Source organism: Solanum dulcamara, chromosome 9, assembly GCF_947179165.1.
Source record: "Solanum dulcamara chromosome 9, daSolDulc1.2, whole genome shotgun sequence".
Taxonomy (NCBI): domain Eukaryota; kingdom Viridiplantae; phylum Streptophyta; class Magnoliopsida; order Solanales; family Solanaceae; genus Solanum; species Solanum dulcamara.
The window spans coordinates 11,545,875-11,571,174 of NC_077245.1; the positions used below are offsets into that span (position 1 = coordinate 11,545,875).

Consider the following 25,300-nt stretch of genomic DNA (forward strand, 5'->3'; position numbering starts at 1 on the left):
TTGAATGTTAAGATAATGGGAATAAGGATTAAGCTTCCCTCCAATGAAGATCTCCACCGGATCAATTATGCAGTTAAATCTTTTTATAACCACATTATTTTTCTGAATATTTTTTAGCTCCTATAGTGGAATGTTATTATGGAGAACATATAATTTAATATAGTTTAAAAGTTGATTTCGAAGAAAATTAGGCCGGTTGTTATATAGAATGGATATTACAGAGATGTTTGATTGTATAGGCAACAACTATCTAATGTGTAATCCAAAAGGTCATATTTAATTACCTTAACAACTAATCCAACTATATGATTAAGACGCAAGAAATTTTGATATTCCTAACACCCCACCCACCTACCCCACCAAAAATCTATCTCTAAAGTAGGGTAAGGTCTACTGCGTACACTCTATTCTTTGCAGATCCCATTTTGTGGGCTACACTGAGTGAGTTGTTTTTCCATTCTTGTTACCTTTCGATTGGTATAACAAGCTACAAGCCTACAACCATCCTCAAAAATCTTCCCACCTGGAGGGAGGATTTTTTCGCCCATGTTACAGGCTGACCAAAAATCACAAGGAAGTAACAAACTGTAGGGTAAAAATGTTCAATTTTTTCACTAGTAGTAACATAAATATATATTTTTTTTTCAGTCTTACAAATATCATATCGTAACGCGAAAACGTGTGTGCTAAACTTCATACCCCAAGAACAGGCCTTTTTGTCTGTCTTTGTTTCGGATAGTTTAAAACTACTTTCCTCTTCAATAAAAAGCAGAGGAATACTGAAACTAATACCAAAACCAAAATGAATAAAACTTCTAAATGAGGACCTGGCAAGCTGCAACTCCATCCCCTTTGCAAAAAGCTATTTATGGGAGTGATAACTGGATCCATAACAAAATCCACTGTCATTGCTTCTTCCCCCAACATAATGCTCGTGCTCCTCGACTTATATCCTGGCATTGTCGCTATCACTGCAAATTGAGGTTTCAGGATTAATCCACTCAAAAGAACTGAAGCGTTTTGCAATTAGATCACATGATTAAATACAAGCAACATCCAACTTCTAACGTATTACCATGTACTTACTTGATTGTTAATAGTAACTTAATTGACAATATTTTTGTAAAACGACTCCTTTCATAGAGATTATGGTTAAAACTTGTGATGAGTTTAATACAAGTAGACCGAAAGAAGTGTAGCAATAATTACTGACATTCAAGCTTACAGAAAAAACGAAATCAACTGTGTTTCCAATTCAAACTAGGATTGGCTATTTGAATCTTCAATGTCCATTTTACCCCCATTATTTGAGCCCGCCTCCCTCCAATACCAGATAATTTATCTTTTTAGGAGAAACTAAGAGTTTTCTACATCTTAAACTTATCCTTACACTAATATACAATCTCTAAGCAAACCAGAAAAAAGCTCTGGCGAAACATTGACCTAATGCAAATGTACAACCAACGACCAACTATTTAGACCTAATGCAAATGTACAAACAACGACCTATTACATTTAGACCGCAAGTTTTTATAACCATCTTTTTTCATGGAAATATTTTTACTTCTCCACACTTAATTTTACGAGTATACCTAAGGTATAAAACTTGCATGTATGTAAATGCATCCATGATTCGAGTTGAGCAATTGATCAAACTAACGTCTCCCTCTTCTAATCTTACTATCTCATGTCAAAGCTTGTTGAGTATCATCATTAATTTACTTATCCAGATTTAAGTTTTTACCACCCTCTTCTGTATAACATGATAGTTCAGCCATTTCATTTCTCCCCTTCTCACATATCTAGCTTTAGGGAAGAGCCGTCTAGAGCTAAGGTTTTACAAAAAAGTGGACTTGGCTTCTCTCTGAGCTCTTTTATACTCTTCAAAACGAACAGTAACAATTTGTTTAAATTTCTTGTCCTATTAATGAGAAAGAGAAGGGTATTATTTTTCCTTTTGATAAAGTAATGAAAAGTTTTTATTGCTTTAATCTGTGGTTACCTTCATATTTTCCCCCAGGCACCAGCAAGCGGTGGTAATCGGCTAACGTTTCCCTTGCATGTATCTGAAGAAAATGACAGGAACAGTAAGATAATTGTTGTAGAATGATGAATTGTCCATCACAAGCCCCATTTAATGCCAGAGTTCAAACTAGACCAAAGATGGAGTCACAAATGACATGGAATAAATAAATGAATAACCAGTATGTGAAAGTTAGTTAAAGGAAAAAAACTGCCGAACTCTAAACAAAGGAGTTTGGAGTTTCCCCCCGGTCGATGCCTTTAACTTCCTATTATTCCCCAACCCCAATAACAAAGGTAAAGAGCAGAAAAAAGAAACCACCAAAAAGAGGAAATAGAAAAAGGAAAAAGAAAAAGAAGAACCAAACAACAAACAAAACAAAAACTAGAGGCAACAGGAAAAATGGGTTTCCACAGAATAAAATAAGACGGACCTGAAATATTACTTTTTTCCATGTAATCTAAAAGAATAGAGCTGAAGTAATTACGAGGGCCTAGATGAGTTTCAGAAATACTCTAAAGATGAAGTTCCTGGTATTGATATCAACACACAATTCTATCACTACCACATGGTGATATCACATCAAATTCAGAATATTTTCACAACTTTAAAAAATGACCAAAGGGATTTGAAAATGAAGAACGCACCATGGAATTTAACCCTTTTATAGCTATTGAGGCAGGTAAAGGCCTGCCCTCATCTGATGAGAAAATCCTTCCATGTATTCCTGTCTACATTAGATTAAATCAAGTTAGTTTAATGTGAAGCATAAGTCTGCAAAAGAAATCAATCAGCAAGAAAGAATGCCAATTTGACCTGCCAGAACAGACTTTTACAACAAGGTACATTTGTGATTGATATCATGTTTTGTGGGTCTTTATTTGGGTTTGTCCCACATCGGTTGTGGGATGTGGAATTGATTTCATTATTTGGTCTTGGGAAATTCTCAACTCATGAGATAACTTTTGGGATTGAGTTAGCCCCAAGGTTCGTATCTTTACATGGAATCAAAGTCAACCCCATCCCAATTCTTGTTGCCAAATGTTACATAATGGCACACAGCTAAATCAAAAAAAAAAAAAAAACCATAATGGCACACAGCTAAATCACAGAAACAACAACAACATACAATATGTGATCCCATAAATGTGGTCTGGGGAAGTTACAGAAACAAATAATCTCAAATATCTCTGTCTAGTAATTAACTTTATGAAAACTTCAATATATTCAAAGAACCTCCTCCTTTTCTAGCTTCCTGTCCTACTTCATTCTTTAGAATGTTCCGGATTGTCTCCATTTTTTAAAAAGGAAATGCTGTCTCTCCATATTTCAATACTTTACCAATATGTCATTAGACGTACAAGGCACCTACTTCATTATAAAAAAAAAATAGTACCAAGGCACCCACTTAAATATTTTAAAAGTTAAAATTCTCCAGCACAGCAATTTAGACTCCACCGGGGACAACCTCTGTTAGAACACATTAAAAAGCTTCAACTCTTTACCTTAATAACTTTGCTTAAACTACAAAGATAGACTACAAAGGATAATATACCAGTGGATACCACAACATGCAGTTTGTGTAATGCTCGGGCTGTAGAGACACAACAACACCTATTTTCTGAATGTGATTGGAATAAAGGACTCATAACGGCAATGGCTCAAGGGGCTGGAGTGCAGATCAACATCAGGAGATGTCAAACAAGTGCATAGAATTAGGAGGAAGAACTGGAAGCAACATTATAAGGAAATAATAGCACCACTTTGGAGCTCAATAGTATATCATGTGTGGCAGGGCAGGAATTGGAAATTATATAGGGGTTCTACTGTGACTACAGATACAACGATTACACAGATCAAGCAAAGTTACCAGTGTTAGATTAGACATAGTTAGAAAGACTAGGAAAGGCCAAAGATCCTCTTTAATTCAGCAGTTTTTCATGTAATTAGAGATATGTTGGAGGCTTGACTTACATAGCCCCCTTCCTAGAAGATAGACAACTCTAATTGTAACATGATCTGGGGAAGCTGTTCAGTAAGGAAAGATCGTATCCGTTGTGGAGTTAGGTGTATTAGGTTGGTTGTTAGAGGTAATATTTCCATTTGTTACCCCCAAAAAAAAAACTTTTCTTAAACAAAAGATGACACTTAATGCCAGATGGGAGTAAAAGCAAATATATCAAATCTTCAAATAAATGACCACATTTGCCAGAAAGTGCAAGTAGCATGCATTGATGATAAAATGTGAGAAAGTCGCTTGAGATGGTTTGTACATGTTCTGCGTCGACCTATAGATGCACCGATCCACAAGTGTAAAATTATGATAAGTGAAGGTGTTAGCACACATTGATGATAAAATGCGAGAAAGTCGATTGAGATGGTTTGTACATGTTCCGCGTCGACCTATAGATGCACCGATCCACAAGTGTGAAACTATGGTAAGTGAAGGTGTTAAAATGGAACGGGGATAGACCTAAAATTACATGGAAGGACTTGGTCTAAAAAAAACCTCCAAATTCTTGGTGGTGGTAGTAGTAGTAGTAGTAGACCTAAAATTACATGGAAAGCCAAAGATAGGCACAATGGAAGAAACAGATCCATATAGATGATGGCTACTATTTGAGGATACGTTTTAGACTCGTATGAAACTTTCATTATTATTATTATTATTAGTAGTAGTAGTAGTAGTATATTTATATATATTTTTAACGTATTTTCAGTTTTTATTTTATTTATTATGATGATGATATGATATGAGCTTAAATGAAGAAATAATGATTCATATAGCCGACCCCAATTTGTTAGGGACTGCACCATTTCACCAGGTATCAAGCTAACCTTTTCTTACGATTAAACAAAAAGTTAGGGAATCGACAGCCAGTATACACTTAAACAGAATTATGAACTGTCCACCAATAACAGTCAACCTGGCCCAGACGCTCTATAAATAGCAAGGAATGACAATTTGCAGTAGGTCATAGAAATCAGATTATTATTCTTCCATTAGATAATAGAGATTGTATTTGATACCTAAGTAAGAAAAGTAAATCAAAGAGAGAGATTCTCAGAAAATAAACAAATAAAACATTCTCCTAAGGTAAAGAACTGCAAAATGATAGATGAGATGAAGTTACCTTTACAAGGCTTGCAACAAGATTTAGCATACTCATCTTGTTGTACTCAAAAAGAGTAGGAAGCTGCAAATGAACGAATATTTGGTTATAAACAGGTTTACCATTGTGGACGCGGTGCAGAACAGAGTATCAAGTATGAAGAGAACTCAGGAAAGGGTATCCACCCAAATGGGACTCCACTAAGAGCCCGTTTGGATTGGCTTAAAAGTTGGTCAAATCTACTTTTAAATCAGTTTTTGACTTTTGGAAGCGTTTGACAAACATAAAAATAACTTAAAATAAGTTAAAAACCAAAAGTAGGCCTCCCCCTACTTTTTATTTTTTGACGTATAAGTCATTTAAGTTTGACTTTTTATTTTTGACTTAAAAGCTACTTTTTTCAAGCCAATCCAAATAGGCTCTAAGAAACTAAACTCTTATTCACCAAAGTGTCTTTCTCTTTATGATCAAACTAAAGTGAGCCATCTCACCATATGTCCCCTGTTACATGGTACACTAATTTAAACCCCAAAGTCAGAGGTAGGACTTCGATTTCCCCCGCGTACCAGGCTGCCATACTAAAATAATTCCCATTTTGTCATATAAATGGAAGAATTAGTTTGATTATTTAGAGTTTACCATATTCACTATCTACGCATATGCTCGAGCAATAACCCACAGAAGTAAACACATGAGAGGTTTTCCATCAAATTATCCAATTAATAATTGCAAAATCACATGATCTGATTAAGGAGGAGGCTATTGTCAATACACAGATGCTTAAATGAAGAGGATAGATTCCGAAAATAAATCATGTAAATGGATGTGGAAGACCCTTCAAGAGTCATGCATTTTTACCAACTTTAAGTTATACTGATGCGAACTAAGATCTAACCTCGCTCGCATTAGGCCATTTGTCATCACTAATCTCTAGAGTCAGTTCAAAACAACCAGCATGCAAGTAATTCCAGTCTTGCATGCCTCCATAGATTGGATACCTGCAGGAAAAAACAAAGGAAACTAAGCTTTGTAAGCAACAGCAGAAGCAGCAGAAAAAAGCCTCAAAGGTATTCTAAACCTGAATTTTTAACATGATAAATTTAACTGGATTATCTCCATTATTTACCAATATGCACCATTTGTAATTCCTCCTGGAAACTCCTCGCTTAGAGACATGTTATGGTGGGAACGACTGTAGATGCTAGCCATGTATTTGAATGTTTCATCATCTGGACAGCCATAATAATACTTTCTGAAAATGATGTGTACATATGTTTTGAAAATTATCAGTAAAAATTAGGGTTGGCATGAAAATTAAGAAAATATCTGGAATCGAGATTTCAATAAATACAAGCAAACCAAATAAGTGAAGCATGGTCCTCTAAACAGACTGAGCCTCTTATCTAAAATATTAAAATTTGAAGGATAACAAACTAATCACCAGACACTCACTTTTTGTCCTCTGTTCCATCCCATGGATAATTTGCTACAAGTGCTCCCTGTTGAAATAGAACAACATAATTAACTCTCGATGTCAACTTCTCCAACACTTTCATATTAGTGAAGCAACGAGAAAAAAAGAACAAATTCTATTATCGGTAAAGAGGCAACAATATTGTAAAGAACTGGGCAAGCAGTTTCCTTATAGGAAGATGATTTATTATCACAGATTTTCTTCACTTTTTTCCTTTATAAAGTATTATCACTTAATCACAGATTTTCTTCTGATCTGAGAATTCCTTTTGACACCTATATCATCAGTCCATTTTCAAATTCCTAATGATCCAAAAATAATTATACAATTATAAGTTACTTATCAGCAGAAGCTTCATTATTTGAACTAATCCATTAGATCTGCCATTTGAAGCTGGACAGGTGGAACAAGGATAATCATGCCTACTCGTGCTTTACATGAAAGTGAGAACTGTATACTCAAATGTCATCCAGCAGCCAAAATGAAATGACCATAAGTTAACAGTCAACATAACTACTAAAAACATAGCTAAAGTGACGCATGAAAAGATTAAAAATTGAAAAATAATTTACTTCGGTACAAGTGCAAAAGCCACATAACTCTTACTTAACTATGATATAAACAAATGACATTCTAATGCAGCACATAATTAGATGAAAGAGTAACCGAATGTTTACCCCATGCAAACTAGCAGATGCTGTGAAGCGCATCTCCTCCAACCAACGCATGATGGCTTTTGTTTCAGGTTGATGTGCACCAGGATCATCATTCATGTGAAAAAACTATGCCATCTCATAGCAGTTAATCCTTGGTATTATTAGCATGCATAGAAGAGAAGATAAGAACTCGCAAATACAAAAACAAGAGCAGCATTTCAATAAGTGGGTTTGTGACAAAATGAAGAGTGCCCTATTGAAGTCAACGTAAATCCCTACAAGATTTTAATTTCAATTCAAAGGTATACTCAAGAAACTTAAAGGGCATGCGATCTATATTTTAAGTTGAAATCGATCTCAAAGGCCAACTTCCAAAGCCTCACAATAAACAATATGGAGAAAATCAATAAAAGGAAATTCGAACCACATTTGGGAACTCATGTTACCACAATGAATGTTGAGAGAATATTGATGCAAGATTTTTCACAGATGTTCGGTTGATATTTTTGTTTACCATACAGTTCAAATGTGGGAATGACAATTCATAAAGCTGACAACAACTAATTTGGGGTTGAGGTGTAACTGATTGATTGATATGGGTCCAACTGTAGTTTCTTCACAATGTGTCAGTTGGGAAGAAAAAATTAACTCCAAAATTTGCTTTCCGGAAAAACATTCAGATCAAACTTAAAGACAATATCCAACAGCACAGGGTGCCAAGAGCTACCTGGTCAGGAAAGTCTCGGTTCAGATCAATATTGTTTGCATTTCCACGCCTCCTCAATGAAAACCCATCTGGATTCATAGATGGGAGTATGTGAAGATGAACATTATCTACAATCAGGGTAGCCTGTACAAGCCACAATAGAAAGTTGAGTTTTGAGACTCTGAAAAGAAAAATAAGAACACCTTTTCTGCATCATCCTAGGACAAGGATAAAGTTTATTAAGAACCAAGTTAGTTCAAAAGAAGTATTATTTCACCCAATAACACAATTTTGTCTAAGACAACATGGAATAGCAAGATGAGTATCTGAGACAATAAAATAATATTATTAAGGAAGCAATAGCACCAAACCCAGAGACATATCTCTCAACTAACAATTCAGCTACGCATAAGCACCTTGTGACTATTCAATTAGTAATTTGGAGAAAAATAATGAGTTCTATCAGATAACCCTGAGGTCGACCTTTGTATTCCTACCCTATGTTGCCGGCCCTAAACTAGTTGAGGTCAACAAGAGAGCATCAGTCATTTGGTCTTGCATCGCCCAACTACAGACCATTTTGGAAACTTTTCTTGAATCTTGTGGGGTTAAATGGGTTAGACCAGAAACTATGACTGATCTTTTGAGATGCAGGAATAGAGCAGAGCTGGATAAAGGAATATCTAGCTGCTGGATTAGAATTCCTGTCTGTACTTGGCGGACAGTGTGGACCCAAAGAAATTCAAGCTGCTTTGAGGACAAATCCAATTCTACTCAAAAGGTAAAGTCAAGCTGCATTTTTTTTACTTATGGTATTAAAGGGAACTTGTAAATTAGGCAGAATCAATTTTGATCGCATAAAATGCCTCCAAGAATAGGAATATACTTTTAGGATTTGGGACAGAGGGAGTAGTAATTTTGATTAATGGCGAGTGAATCAGTTGCTTGACAACCGATGCTTCAGTATTAGCCAAGGAACACAATGAACATCTTAAACTTCCTTCCTCTTTCTTCATTTCAACCTCAGATATTCAAATACTTTGTTAAGATGGACTTTCTCCAAAGAATGTTCGGATGCTATATTAATTGAAATCTTTTCACCAAAGAAATTTCCTAAGATTTTACAACAACAACAACATACCCAGTGTAATCCAACAAGTGGAGTCTGGGGAGGGTACTGTAGAGTGTACGCAGACCTTATCCTTACTTTGGAAGGTAGAGGCTGTTTCTTACGATTTTCAAGATTAAAAACATAAATTTTCTGCATTTTCCAGTGAAATGCCACCAAGATTTCAAAATGCTTCTATTACATATCAACAACAAAGAGGGGAAACACAAGTCCAGAATCTAAGAAAAAAAATATATCAACTTCTAAATCGAAAGACATTTAGCCAGAGAAGCCAATTACCAAGGGATCCTTCATATAATTATCGCAAAGCCAGTTCGCCAGAAGAATTAGAAGCTCACGACCTACAGGCTCATCTCCATGCACATTGCCAATGTACTGCAATACAAAGCCTGTTGAGTAATTTAATCACCAAATCTAGTTGCTCCTAGAACTTCGAAACAGATACTACAAATAATTAATTTCATTACATAACAAGATGAAGAAAAGACAGGAGATAAGAAAAATTAATATTCGCAGCACAGGAACGGCTATAGCTCATGCATAAAATAAGTTCCAACATCTTAAATCAATGCAATATTCCGATGGTAATGTGGGCTGAGAAAGCCATAAAAGTTACAGATCGGGTCCTTTTTTCCTCACTTCATTCAGTCAGCCAGACAAAAATAGTAAAAAGAATGGCCAGAAAGCCATCTTTTTCTTCCCATTTCCACCTAATATTGGGTTTACTACTAACTGAAGGCAAGAATAGTTTGTTGCACCTTTATAGTTCTCTCTCTCCCAGTTTTCTTTCTTTTTATGATAACAACAACATCAACAACAAACCCAGTGAAATCCCACAAGTGGGGTTTGGGGAGGGTAGAGTGTATGTAGACCTTACCACTACCTCTCCGAAGTAGAGAAGTTGTTTCCGAAAGACCCTCAGCTCAAGCAAAACAAAGCAGTAATTAAAAGAAAAATGTGGCAGCTAATAGCAAAGTAGTGCAAAGCATACATGCAAGGAACCGTATCTTGCATATGATAAACCATGGGAAAAAGACATCAAGCTTCAGTCTCCCCTACTTTACGCCTCTTTTACTATTGTTCCCGGGGTCATTTGGTAGCTGTAAAGAGTTATGCAGGTATTAGTTATGTAGGTATTCATTATGTAGGGTTAGATATGCAGGGTTTAGTTATGTAGGTATTAGTAATACAGGGTTTAGTAATGTAGGTATTAGTTATGCAGGGATTAGTTATGCAGGAATTAGTTATGTAGTGTAAGTATTAGTTATGTAAGAGATTACAATACATTAGTGAGCTAATTCTTATTTTTAATTCCAAAAACATTTAATGAGCTAATAATTATTATACCCTTTAAAATAAACAACTATCTAAATAACACATTAAAATCAAATAAATATCAAAAGCTAAAAATAATAAAGTAAATAACAAACAACTAGCAATTAAGTAATTTGTATTCAATAAGATCGAGCAATTGAGCAATTTAAATTAAAGTAAATAACAAATAACAAAAAATATATTAATACATGTATTGACATTGCGTTGCAGAGAAACCAAGCAAAGAAATTAATTAAATTAACAAGAAAACAATTAACAACCATTGCCTTACTGTCAAAAAAAATAATTAACAAGAAATTAAGAAAAGAAATTAACAATAATTTAGCAATTAAGCAATTAACAAGACAAAAAATCCAAAGAAAAAAAATTGATAGTGCTTTTTTTACACGTGTTAATTATTTAATTTGTTGTAAATTAATATATATTTCAAAGTAAATTGATAGGGTAAATGTGTAATTTACTATTTTAATACATGTATAAATAATACCCACATAACTTATTCCACCTTCTATCCCGCATAAATTATGCATAGATTCCCTCATAAGTTATGCAAGTATTAATTATGTAGGATTATAAAAAACGCAACCAAACACCATATAAAACTAATACATGAATAACTTTTATACAATATTTGAAAACCTACCAACCAAACATTGTATAAAATTAATACATGAATAACTTTTATACAACATTTAGAAACCTCAAACCAAATATTGTATAAAATCAATACATGAATAACTTTTATCCGATTTGCAAACCAAACATGGTATAAAGTTAATACATGAATAACACCCCTTATTTGTTTGATGCAGTAGGGGAGGAGGTTATTCCACCTCCGAGTTTCAGCAGTTGTTACATGTCAACAGATTAGGAATTGCATTTTTTTTTATAAAGTTAACTGGTATTATAGACAAGGAAGTACACCAATAGTGAACTCTTGTAGTAATTACATCAAAAGTATAGAGGAAAAGTCAAAAAGAAACTAAACACCTATCTCCCTCATAAACTATCTAAAAATAGGGTGATGTCCCCCTGCTCCTTAGGTACATTGTGGATACACCAAAAATAAAAGGTCACTAGGCAATTCAATTTAATGCTTTGGAATGGGATGTGCTTGTTCTCATAACATCTCTGATTTCTTTCCTTCCATGTAATCCACCAGATGCAGGCAGGGACAATCTTCTAACTCTCCTTGTGTCCTGACTGATTTTCATCTCTATTCCAACACGCTAGAACTTCTGCAGTATTCCTAGGTATGGTCCATCTAATACCCCACAGGTTGATGAAAAAAATCCATAGTTTCTCAGTCACTCTACAGTGCAAAAAAAGATGGTTTATTGTCTCTGTCTACAACAACAACAACAACAACTCAGTGAAATCCCACATCGTGGGGTCTGGAGAGGGTAAAGTGTACGCAGACCTGACTTCTACCAATGTAGGACGGTTGTTTCCGAAAGACCCTCGGCTCAATAGAAGCATAGGAAAAAAGGTCAGACAAGAATATTAAAAGTAGGAAAGTAGATAACGGAAGATTTCCAAACAATAGTATAATCAAAGCACCAAAAAACAGTAGATATCGTCAAATAATACCATAAATAACATAAGATAACATAACATACATAACATAAGTAACATAAAATCAGAGTTATTGTTTCTGTCTCAGATTCACAAAAAAAAAAATCTGGAGCAAAACTGCTTTCCCCTTTTCATTATGTTGTCCAGAGTCAAAACAGCTTGTCTTGCAACAAGCCATGTGAAACAGACCATCTTATGTGGTATCTTTCCTTTCCAGATAATCTTCCAAGGCCACATCTCCTTGGTTTTGGTTGAAATGTCTAGTAGTTTGTAGGCTGATTTCACCTTGAACTTGCCATCTTTATCCAGCTTCCATGTCAATTTGTCTTCCTCATACGTGAGGTTCTTGGTTTGTTCTAAGATGCTGTAGAATTGAATCATTCTCTCCACTTCTCAGTCATTGAGGAAACTTCTACAGGTCAGGTTCCAGCCTTGTTCATTTCTGACTTCTAGAATTGTGCCATTTTCTGCTGATTGAGAATGTAGATGTCTGGAAACTGTTGTCTCAAAGGTGTTTGTCCCACCCATATATCATTCCAGAACAAGGTTTTCCTCCCATTTCCCACATTGATAGCAGAATTATTCCACATTCTTGGCCACTGATTTCTGATAGTTCTCCATAAATCCACACCATAAGGAATATTGACCTCCTTAATAGTCCAAAATCCTTCCTTACCATATCTTGCAATGATGATTTCCTTCCACAAGCCATGATAATCTGTTGCTAGTCTCCAAAGCCATTTTAACAAAAGGCTCTTATTGTGGGCTTTTAGATTCTTAATTCCTAAACCTCCCTGTTTTTTGTTGGTTATGCAAGCATCCCAATTGACCAAGTGAAATTTCTTTCCCCCTTCTCCATTACCTTGCCATAGAAAATTCCTTCTCATGGCATCCAACTTTTCAATGATCTTCCCAAGCATAGGGAAAAGGGACATCATATAAGTTGGCATAGCCTCAAGAACACTTTTGATTAGTGTGACTCTACCACCCAGAGATAAGTATTGACTTTTCCAATTAACCAAAATTTCTTTTCAAATTTTTCCACCGCTGAGTTCCAAATGCTCAAGGATTTACTCATTGCTCCCATAGGCATGCCAAGATAGGTGGTGGGAAGCTCTCCTATCTTGCCACCTAGAATGTTTGCTAGTGAACTGATCTCTGGTACTTCATTCACAGGGTAAATAAAACTCTTTCCCCAATTTATATGAAGTCCAGATATTGCTTCAAACAAAATGAAAATAACCCTTAGGTGTTTCATTTGTTCACTCTCTGCATCACAGAATACTAATGTGTCATCAGCATATTGTAAATGGGATATTGCCACTCCCAGTTAATCCCCCTCACTGACCTTCAAACCCCTAATTATGTTGTTAGCTTGAGCAGTCTTCAACATATCACTTAGACCTTCCATAGCTAGGATAAATAGAAAAGAGAAAGGGGATCTCCTTGTCTCAATCCTCTCTCAGAGGAGAAGAAACTAGATGGTGAACCATTGATTAGGAATTGCATTTAGTTGTTAATTATGTATTTTAGATTTTTAGGCAAAGCACATGACTGACACGTGGGTTGTACAAGCTGTTAGAGGAAGTCGGTTAGAAGTTACTTGTAACTAACTTCTGGACACTTGTTCCTCCCTACATATACTCAGCTAATCCCATTGTAAACGGCATAAATTCAGATCAATAGAAATTCTCTCTCTCTTTCTCAATCTTCTTTCTCAAACCTATCTTCTTCTTTGAAAGAATCGAGCCCAGTTGTTCAAGAACAGTTATGAATCCCTGTTCTTTAGGCTTGCTCAATCTGGCATTGTATCATTGTTATCAGAGCCAGTCATCACCCTTCGTGCCCACCGTGCCACGGAAAGGACTACCTGGGAAAGAGCTACCTACTTGTGGTAGAGTGAAAGCCGCCTAGAGTGGAGCTGTCGAGGACGACGGATGCAGAGTGTGGTGGTTTGTTATGATCCAAATTCCAAAAGTCCCACATCGGTTAAATAAGGATCTGATGAGGGGTTATATAACCTTGGGCTCTCCCACCTTAATAGCTAGCTTTTAAGGTGTGGTTCTCCCTGAGTTGTATCATTGGTATCAGAGCGCTACTGATCCTCTAACCTGCAACTATGGGAGATCACAGCACGCGAATGCAGGAGTTACGCAAGAATGTTGACACCTTGAAGGGGTCCATGGATGGAGTAGTTAGCTCTATTACAGAGCTGCAACAATCTGTCAATGTGAAAATGGCGCAAGTCACGGAGGAATTTAAGAGGCTATTCATAGGAAATGCTAATCCTAGACAGGGGAACATGGAGGAGAATCACAAAGTCGAGGGAAATGGAGGTCGCGAGGCTAACAGAGATGGAAACCATCCTATAAACACAGGAAATTACCAGGTAGATTTTCCCCATTTTGATGGCCAAGGATTGAAGGATTTGGCTCTATAGATGTGAGCAATTTTTCGATGTGGATGAAACCCCGGAAGATGCAACGGTGAAGTTAGCTTCCTGCAAGCTGGAAGGCAAGGGACTGCAATGGCATCAACCCTACATGAAGCATAGACTCAGTAGAGAGTGGCCTAGATGGGGTGAGTATGTGAGGTGCTTGAATGCTAGGTTTGGGACAGAATTATATGATGATCCCATGGGGGATTTCAAGGATCTCAGGCAAGTAAATTCTGTTCAAGATTATGTTTATATCTTGATGAATTACTCACTAGAGTAGAACTCTCAGAAGACTATGTTGTTGGCTGCTTCATGAGAGGACTGAAACCAGAAATTGGATTACCTATAAAGATGTTGGGTCCTAGATCACTAGCAAAGGCTGTAAGTTTAGCTAGAATCCAAGAACAAACATTGATAATCCAGAAACAAGTCTTTTCCAACCCTTCAAACATCAAAAATAACCCCAGATTCAATCCTAAAAATCCTATTTTTTCTTATGGTACTACCCAACCAGTCAACAAGAACCCTCAGCCTTTTACCAAATCAACAAATACTAACCTTCCTACCAGTTCCAAACCAAATTTCAAGGGTGCTAAGTTACTAACACCTGCTGAAATGGATGAGAGAAGAAGTAAAGGGTTATGTTTTAACTGTGATGAGAAGTATGTGTACGGGCATGTATGCAAGAAGAAGAGACAATTGTTCTCAATAGACGTGGAGGAGTGTAATGAAGAAATCATTGAATTAGAGGAGGGGGTCTTGGTAGATCCTGCTGAGTTCTTGACTATGATAGGCCAAGGTCTGGAAACTGATGATCAAGGTGCTATTCTCCCACATGTTCATGCCATGAATGGATTACATGACTTCAGGACCATGAGAGTCACTGTCTCTGTCAAAGGCAAGGCAGTTCAGGTGTTGATTAATACAGGCAGTACCCACAATTTCCTTGACTTAAATACTGCTACGAGATTAGGGTGTGTTTTAACTGCCATCTCCCCTTTTGCTGTGTCTGTGGCTGATGGGAAAAAGGTTCAGTGTAATTACCTTACGTAAAAAATTGGTATGGAGAATGCAAGGTGTATCTTTTGATTCTGCTATGTTGATTTTTCCTATTGGGGGATGTAATATGGTTCTTGGAATACAATGGTTGATAACCTTGGGTGACATCATATGGAATTTCAGGCAACTCAAGATGGAATTTAGTATTATGGGTCACAAGGTTTCACCAGGTAGCATGGACAAGTTGTTGGCCAAACCAGCAGAGTTATGCATGATTTATGTGGGTATGGATCAGGAAGAGGGATGGAATGTAATGGATGCTAGCATCTCAACTATGGAAGGCACTGCTAATAGCAGGAGGCTAACGAGGACCTACAGAAGGTATTGCAACAATATGGTGATCTGTTTGAGGTGCCTAAGGAGCTACCACCCTCAAGAGAACATGACCATAGAATTGTATTGAAGGAAGGCACTTCCCCCATCAACATCAGACCGTACAGATACCCTGCCATACAGAAAGATGAGATTGAAAAGTTGGTAAAAGAGATGCTAGACTCTGGAGTCATAAGGCATAGTACTAGTCCTTATTCCTCACCTATAGTTATGGTGAAGAAAAAAGATGGTTCATGGAGGATGTGTGTGGACTATAGAGAATTGAACAATCACACTGTCAAGGATAAGTTTCCTATCCCTATGATTGAGGAGCTGCTAGATGAGCTACATGGTGCTAATTATCTCTCCAAGCTGGATTTAAGATCAGGATACCATCAGATTAGGATGTTTGAGAATGACATCCCAAATACTCCCTTCAGAACACACCAAGGCCATTATGAATTCATGGTCATGCCCTTTGGATTAACAAATGCTCCATCCACTTTTCAGAGCTTGATGAATAAGATTTTCCTTGCCCACCTCAGAAAATTTATCCTGGTGTTCTTTGATGACATCCTTATATATAGTTCTAATTGGGCTGAGCATTTCTCTCATTTGAGGGAAATTTTCAGCATACTCAGATCTCATGTCTTGTTTGTCAAGCAAAGCAAGTGTGCATTTGGTGTTAAACAAATTGACTATTTAGGCCACATTATCTCTGAGGAAGGAGTAGCTATGGATGGCCAAAAGGTGGAGTATCTGGTAAATTGGCCTCAACCAACTACCCTAAACAGCTTAAGGGGATTCTTAGGCTTAGCAGGGTACTATAGGAGGTATATCCAAGGATTTGGGATTATTGCCAGACCTTTAAATGATTTGTTGAAGAAAGGAAATTTCCAATGGAATAAAGAAGCTGGCCAGGCCTTTGACAAGCTGAAAGTGGCAATTACTTCAGCACCTGTCTTGGCTCTACCAGATATTTCCAAGGAGTTCACTGTAGAAACTGATGCATCAGGTGGTGGCATTGGTGATGTGTTAGCACAAGAAAACAAACCTATAGCCTTTTTCAGTCAAGGTTTGTCTGGGAAGAACTAGGCTCTATCAGTATATGAGAGGGAGTTATTAGCTCTAGTATCTGCAGTACAGAAGGGCGAACCTGGAAGCCTGCTGAAAAGGGCTTCTCTTTCTAGTTCGAGAAGTTTTAAATAAAGCAAAAAGCTTTTTTCAGATGAATGGCTTGATTCTTGAAGCGGATTCTCTACCTAGAATTGATCTAATACTTCAGTAGACTCATTTCATGCGGCCATACTTACTTGGGAGACAATTTTTAGTCAAGACTGATCACCACAGCTTGAAGTACTTGCTGGAGCAAAGGATTACTACACTAGTCAACAAAAGTGGTTGATCAAACTACCTGGCTATGATTACATCATTTCTTACAAGAAGGGCAAGGATAATGTAGTTGCAGATGCACTGTCCAGAAGAGAGGAACCCATCCAGCTATGCAGCATTTCTGGAGTTCAATTCCACTTGCTGGAGGATGCTAAGAAGTCTTGGGAGCAGGATCCCATCTTACAAAAATTGATCAAGACCATACAAACTGCAGGCACTCACAAACCTTATTACATGTACCATGCTGGTATCTTGAGCAGGAAGGGGAAAATGATGGTGGGAGTTATGGCTTCAGTGAGAAAGGAGCTGATGGCTCTCTATCATGACAGTCCTACTGGTGGTCACTCTGGAATCACAGCTACACTACAGAGGCATTTTTACTGTAAAAGGATGAAGCCAGATGTCTATTCCTATGTTAGAAATTGTGATGAATGCCAGAGATGTAAGGGTGAAAATGTTGCATACCCTGGTCTCCTTCAGCCTCTACCAATCCCTGATAGGATCTGGCAGGATATCTCAATGGACTTCATAAAAGGCCTCCCAAAAGCAGCTGGACATCAGGCTATCTTTGTAGTAGTAGATAGGCTGAGCAAAGCAGCTCATTTCATGGCACTCAAACACCCCTACTCAGCCTTGGATGTGGCTCAGGCATTCATGAATGGGGTCTTCAAGTTACATGGGATGCCCAAGACCATAATCTCAGACAGAGACCCAGTTTTTACAAGCAAGTTTTGGAAGGAGCTATTCAAGTTACAGAAGGTGACCTTGTTAACTTCCTCTGCTTACCACCCACAGACTGATGTCCAAACAGAGGTTATCAATAGATGCCTTGAGTGTTATCTAAGCGGGTGGGACCAGTTGCCTCCTGACTCTAAGTTACACCTTACTTTCCATGTCTCCCAGCTCAAGAAGAAGATAGGGTCCCATATAGCTTCTGTTACCCTGCCTGCGGTTCACTCTGATGCTGATCATGTCCTGTTGACTCCTCGGGCTATTCTTGATAGAAGATTGATCAAGAGAAATGGTAGACCAGCAACTCAACTCCCGGTGAAGTGGTTCAACACACCTGAAGAGGACAGTAGATGGGAGGACTACTATTCTTTCACTCAACAGTTTCCTCACTTTAATCCTTGAGGTCAAGGACTGTGTGAAGGGGGGAGTATTGTTACATGTCAACTGATTAGGAATTGCATTTAGTGGTTAATTAGTTGTTAATTCTGTATTTTAGTTTGTTAGGCAAAGCACGTGACAGACACGTGGGTTGTACAAGCTGTTAGAGGAAGTTGGTTAGAAGTTAGTTGTAACTAACTTCTGGACACTTGTTCCTTCCTACATCTACTCAGCTAATCCCATTGTAAATGGCATGAATTCAGATCAATAGAAATCCTCTCTCTCTTTCCCTATCTTCTTTCTCAAACCTATCTTCTTCTTTGGAAGAATCGAACCCAGCTGTTCAAGAACAGTTCTCAATCCCTGTTCTTTAGGCTTGCTCAATCTAGCATAGTATCAGCAGTTCACCACGAATTATTATGTCTCGAACTAGCAGAAAAATATAAGCCAGCAATGAATTGCAAGGATACCCTAGTTCAGCACATCTAAATGTTATATCCTTGTACCGAACTTTTTTTCTGATAAGTTATACACTTGTTTCTAACATATAGCAAAATGTCCCCTTTCAATTTCTTCATAACTAAATAAAACAGTCAAAAGGGACTACTGTTAGTAATAACTTTTCAAGATATGTACTATCAGTTTAAATATCTCAGAGAAAAAGGAAGATATCAGGAATGTACATGAACGCTGACAGTCTGCCACCTTAAGCTTTATATAAAAGTAAAAAAAAAACTACTCCCTCCGTCCCAATACATGTGAAGTGCTTGACTGGGCACGGCGTTTACTAATGAAAGGAAGACTTAGAAAACTTGTAGTCTAAAATTAACTATAGATATTTGTGGAGCTATAAATCATCTCATTAAGGATAAAATGAGAAGCTGAAAGTCAAATTGTAACTAAATATAAAAAGGTGTCATTCTTTTTGGGACTGACTAAAAAGGAAAGAGAGTCACGTAAATTAGGACAGAGGGAGTACAAAGCTTTCATACTTTCGTTCTTCATGAAATTTAATTTGTTTAGGAACAAGGTACTTTTAGCACAACAAGCAGGAAGAGGAGCAAAGACTACAAGCTAAATTCACCAGCTGAAACTTCATTACTGATAAGAAAATTGACCTAGGGCCTAACTCAACACCAAATAAGCTAGCTCATGAGGTGAAGATTGTCCAAAACATATACAAAGACGACAACCCATTTCTGTCCACCAAAGTGAGATACTTAACACTCTCTCCTCCAAAGCTAGATGAGAGTTGCCCAGGAAAATAAAAGGAAACAACAACCAATTTTCCTCTACCAACTTGGGATACTTAACAATTATCATCACAATAAGTTTGAAATGGATTCACAAGTTTTCACCAGTTTAACCCTTCTCAGCTAGAACAAACTGGAAATAGGTTTCTTCTAACTCTTTACAAGCAACAAACAATAGGTTACCTAAAAATATTTTGTTTCATTTATGACACATATGACAATCAGGAATAAAATTATTGCAGATATCAATACCTTAAAGGCAGGCTCAGCCTCTTCCTTGCCTGGTTTGTCAGAAATTTCCATCACCCACTGTAGGTAATGTCAACTCAGTCATTAATATTAAAGGTATTTCTCCACTTTGGAGCAAGAACAAGTAAAAAGGAGGAGGATTTTGAATATAAATTTAAGAACCAGGAGGAAAAAGCATTACCAATGGAACTCCCCGCACACTCTTTCCAATGCTGAGAATACATTCCAAAAACCCCTCAAAGAGAGAAGAAGCATGAGTTAGATGTTAAAGCAGCATTGTTTAGAACAGAGACTCCAGATAAGTAGATAGCAATTAGATCTACAGATAGCTATACTCCACCTATGATGGAAAAGATTATCCATCAAAGCGTCCACAAAGTAACAGTTCTTGTCTGAGTGCAACAGTACAACTATGTTAAACCAGAATACGCATCAAACATTGAGCACACGAGGAGTACTACACACGCATCAAACATTGAGCACACGAGGAGTACTACACGAGAATATCACAGCAGCACATTCATAGGATCATGTAAGCCTGTAATTCAATAATGATCCTGGCACCATTACATTAATCCCATAGTTTTTTTTTGTGTGTGTGCAAGTGAATCAACTCCATAGCCATTTTACAGAATTATGCGCCAACGGATAGAGCAAGAGCCACGATAGTATTTTTTTTGTATTCTTTTCTCTTGCTTGTGGAGCACATGCAAGTTAAACTTGATAAAGTAGCACTTTACACTCATAGGTGAACCTTTTTCTATTTCTTCTTCTTCTTTTTTTTTAAATGACGGTGGTTCCAGGCCAGTTTGCGCACACCTCGACTATTCCACTAGGTACCTGTCACCTCTATCAGCATAGGTACCAGGTAACTAGCTTACGCAGATGGAAAGAAATCACCTAGTGTATTTATCAACACTAGGATTTTTAAACCTAAGATCTTATGGTTCTTCTCCTACTTCATTGACCACTAGGTCACGCCCTTGGGTGCAACTTCTTTCCTACTTATTATCGTACTTGAAGGAATCCACATGAATTATCCATATTGCCATTTGACATGGTATGGTAATTGAAGATCCAATAACATAGCTTAAAAGAAGAATTTAAAAATCGTCTACTATCCACTCAAAGCCAATTTTCCCCCTTCTAGAGTGCGAGAGATTATTCAGAATAATAAAGGTATTATCTTGGTCATCCAAGTATATAAACATAATAACCCTTACTTTTACATTGTAATAATGTAGTATTTGAGGAAAGTCAAGACAAAACACATAGTGAAAGGAATGCGTAAAATATGGTGCTTCGTCCTAACACAATTCAAAAACTAGCTCTTGAGGAGAAGATTCTCCAAATCCATATAAGGAGACCACTGGTCAATTCCTCAACCATTATAGAACTCTAACCCTCTCTAACACCTCCTGCACGCCCAGCCCACCAACTAGAGCATGGATAATGTAACATGGGGGGGCCAAATAGAGAAGGACTTGGCACTGATACCATGCAAGATATGTCACTTGAGCCTAACTCAACCCGAAAAACTAGCTCTTGAGGAGAGTATTGCCCAAATCCATATAAGGAGACCACCCGTCCGTTCTCCAACCAATGTATGACTCGAACCCACTCTAACACCCCTTGCACACCCAGACCACCAACTGAAGCATGAACAACATAACATGGGGTATCTATACATGGAAGGGCTTGGCTTTGATACCATGTAATAAACAAGATATGGGAGAAAAATTGATATATTATTCCATGAAGTAACAAGATTATATACATGTACATAGAGTCCTAATTATGGAAAGAATTTAAAAGGAAATCGTACAGATGTGCTTTCAATCCCAATTATTAAGTTGTCTATGTATATTGCAAGGAACACGACTACATTCAATCCTTAATAACATGGGTAAGAATCTCCAAATGCTTTAAAGATGAAAAGGAAGATTCTACACTCTAGGTTCCCTGAAGTTACCTGTACACTCTGGATATCCCACTGCACCTACGATTCAATGACATGATAGCATTCTCAAGATCAGAATTTGACATATAATCTTTCGCTAATTCTTCCCTGCAAATACAAAGAGTAGAACAGATTATTCAGATATTCCTCGGCATTTCTCGGAATTGACCAAAACATAAGGTGAGTTTAAACGTACAGTCTTTTCAAGTGCACTTGTTCAGCGAAAGAAACTTGATTATCTGCAAACAAATGTCTAGCTGAAGCTGCAAAGCTACCATTCACAACACCTATAATTGGTAGAGAGAAAAAAAATCGCATTTAATTAAACAAGATTTAATCTTTTGCAATAAATAATTAGAAATTCATTACGAGTAACAACCCTCTCTAATTAATGAGGCGAGTACACCTACTATACTTCTCCTCCTTTAAATTGGAAATAATAATCAATACCCATTATTGCTAAGCTAAAAATTAACAATTTAAAGCGCTAAAGATTCAATTTTTCTTTCTAAAAATCGATCATGAAGCAAAAAACAGAAAGCTAAATATAGAAAGAGACCTGAAACATTAATGGAGCTGGGAAAGCCGCCTCTGGCGAAAGAGAGATCGAAAAAAGAAGAAAAAAGAAGAGAGAAGAAGAATAAGAAGAGGAAGAGATTCATCGTTTAAATCTGATGAGAGTTTAGCGGGAGACGATTCAACATAACTCCTGAATTTTGCTTTTAATTTGCTTCTTCTGATAGTTTAATTCTCTGTTGCGGTTGACGAAAGGGAAGGGGAAAGAGCATGTGATAATCCAAGACGTAATTTTAGATATCTTATTTAGACTAATCAAAATGGGCTTGGCCGTGAAACCAATTTAATTCAATTTTTGAATTAAGTGAAGTTGCGTTAAATTTTTGAAAAAATTATTAGAAAAAATACTTTTTAATAAATAATTATTGATTTTAGCGATATATTTTATTTATTATCATTTATAGTAATATATAGCAATATTATGATATATCTACTATGTATTAAAAGTGAATTATGCATGCAATATAAATGTATTATAAATATTTTAAAATATATTATACTTGTTTGGTAAGAAATTGACACAGTGTATTATAAGTGTATTAAAGTATGTGATAAATATATTATTCATGAATAAAATTTGTATTATATGAGTTTTATAAATTATTCTCGCTAATATGTATTAAAATTGTATTATAATTATATTATAAGTGTTCAGTGAAAAAAATATTATTGCTATATATAATAAATATTTTCTTAATATAGTACATTTATGTAAATTTCCCTAAAAATTTTCAGTTCTTAAGGAATGAGGTTGTTTAGCCCAGATTCATTTGGCTCGCCAGACTCATGGGCTCAATCCGCGGACCTCAAAGATTAGTTCGTGGGTCATAAATTTTAAAAATATGTATTACATATATTTTAAGTAGTATTATAGTTTGTCAAATCTTCATCAACTAGGCAATTGAAGTTATTATAAGTATGAATCTTTGACTTTTTTTACTTTTGTGTTCATGACTAATTTCTCATTTCTTCTTTCTTGTCTAATTTATGTATGTTGTTAGGATGAATCTTATGATTGTTGACTGTAATATCTTACATGTTCTATTGTTTTGTAAGTATTTCACTAAAGTGTGTAGAACTCATGGACATGTGAATTTTTGACGTATTGATATTGTGTTGATCAATGTTCGATAGTCTTTCTAAGAGGCCTTTCTTTTGATTGAAGGGTCAATCCATCCCAACCTGTAGTCCGCTTATGGTTGGGTTGGATTGTCATTTTATAGGCCCTTTAGTTAAAAGGGTCAGTCCGTCCTAATTCATTTAACTCGCTAGCCCTTTAGAATTTGATTGGATTGGATTGGATTGGGTTGGGTCAACCCATTTTGACAGTTCTAATCTTATTGGTTAAAATCTTGATAAAAATAATAACAAAATTTAATGTGTATTTTTGTTTTGTCAAATTAAAAACATAAATTCATGAATAAAAATATTAAATGTTAAATCTTTTTTTTAAAAAAAAAGTATTACATACTTCTTTTTTGGATCAGTTGTAGGCGAATAGGGATTCAAATTCTAACATTATGGTTCGTAGTCACGTGCTCTAATACTCTGAGCTACAAGTTTCATGTTGTCCTTACTGGATTTGTTCCTTGGAATACCCTTCAAAACTAAAATTTGCCTCTCCCAAGTTAATTGGGGTTAAGAAGATGTGAAAGCGTGTTTATCTCAATAAATCTATAAGAAGGGTGTGTTTCGAGGTGTGAAGTAGAAGAAAAGAAATGTCACAATTGGGGATTTGGAAAAAAAATGACCTTTTCATTTTTCATTTTTATTGTTTCATATTGAAAAAGTAGTAAGAATGAAAGGTGTTAAGATATCATCCTCGCGTCGAGCATTATTATTTCGCGATATCTCCCCTACAGTATTTTCACCACAGTGAGAGTTTAACCATCAAATTTGGGATGGATTGGTGTGCTTCTTCTACGCCTAATACACTAGAATATCGAATCATGAATGAACAAAGACATGAGAGAAAAGTATATTGGCCAGTGATTGAGTCCCCAATTCTTAACTGGAGGGGACCCCAAAGACTTGCCCTTCCATCAGTTGAATAGATTGAGAGGGAAGGCAGAGTTTTTGAGTTTTTCATGTTATCAAAGAGTTGAATGATGTTTTTTCGTGTTGTCAAAGATTTGAACAATGAAAATAGATGGCGAGTGCCTAATTGAATTGATCGGGTTATGTAGGAACAAGGTTCAAGTCTACTCGTCTGTTAGGATATCTCAGTTGCATACATCAATGCTTTCATTTGACACATATCATATGATAAACGACTCGTCTCGTCATAACCTTTTCTTGAATTCTCAAAAATAAATATGTTGATCCATCCCCACAAGGGTAGAGAACTTGTCGTTATCTCAGTTGTGCTAGCGTAAGTTCTGGGGCAGTCAAAAATAGGAGAGCACTCATCTTGGGGTAGATTTACTATTCAAATGCTTTCAACAGTTATCCGCTTTGCGTTTGGCTATCCAACATTTACCGTGGACACGATAAATGATACAGCAAATGTACATCCTTTTTGGTCCTCTCATACTAGGAAAAGATCCTCTCAATGCTCTAATACCTACACCAAATATAAACAGTTCACATTCAAACAATAGAAAAGAAATTCAACTAAAAGAAGGATATATTTCTCAAAAGCATGCTCTATTTTTTCGCTTGATTTGATTTCACTTGATTTGATTTTTTTCTCTATTTTTTTTTCTCTTATTATATGTTTGTTTTCCCCGGATCCTGCGCATAGCGGGAGCTTTAGTGCACCGGGCTGCCCTTTTATTATATGTTTGTTTAATTTTTAGGATAAGTTATCTCAGGATAAGTTATTTCATCATGTATATATGAGATAACTTATCTCATCACTAACGTATAAATAGTGGGATAAATAATCTCATGACTACCTAATACTTCCAACCAAACACAAAATAAAATAATCCTATATTTT

General features: G+C 36.4%; 1 protein-coding gene across 1 annotated transcript; it reads right to left on the minus strand.

Moving 5' to 3' along the window:
- Nucleotides 1–583: 583 nt before the first annotated feature.
- LOC129902660 (carboxypeptidase SOL1) lies at nt 584–22,576 on the minus strand. Its single transcript, XM_055978015.1, has 15 exons — nt 22,343–22,576; nt 21,980–22,070; nt 21,796–21,891; nt 20,005–20,035; nt 19,827–19,883; nt 9,381–9,476; nt 7,994–8,116; nt 7,288–7,392; nt 6,589–6,635; nt 6,263–6,388; nt 6,032–6,134; nt 5,158–5,220; nt 2,671–2,754; nt 2,003–2,066; nt 584–971 (listed from the first exon to the last, which is right to left on the minus strand). Exons 1-15 carry the CDS (start codon nt 22,443–22,445, stop codon nt 694–696), a joined length of 1,467 nt encoding a protein of 488 aa, XP_055833990.1. The 5' UTR covers nt 22,446–22,576; the 3' UTR covers nt 584–693.
- Nucleotides 22,577–25,300: the final 2,724 nt, after the last annotated feature.

Coding starts and splice junctions, on each gene's coding strand:
- LOC129902660 (XM_055978015.1), bottom strand. CDS start 22,445: ATGAATCTCTTCCTCTTCTTATTCTTCTTCTCTCTTCTTTTTTCTTCT. Junction 20,036..21,795: donor GGGATATCCAGAGTGTACAG/GTAACTTCAGGG, acceptor ATGTATTCTCAG/CATTGGAAAGAGTGTGCGGG. Junction 2,755..5,157: donor TTGTTGCAAGCCTTGTAAAG/GTAACTTCATCT, acceptor AATCTAATGTAG/ACAGGAATACATGGAAGGAT.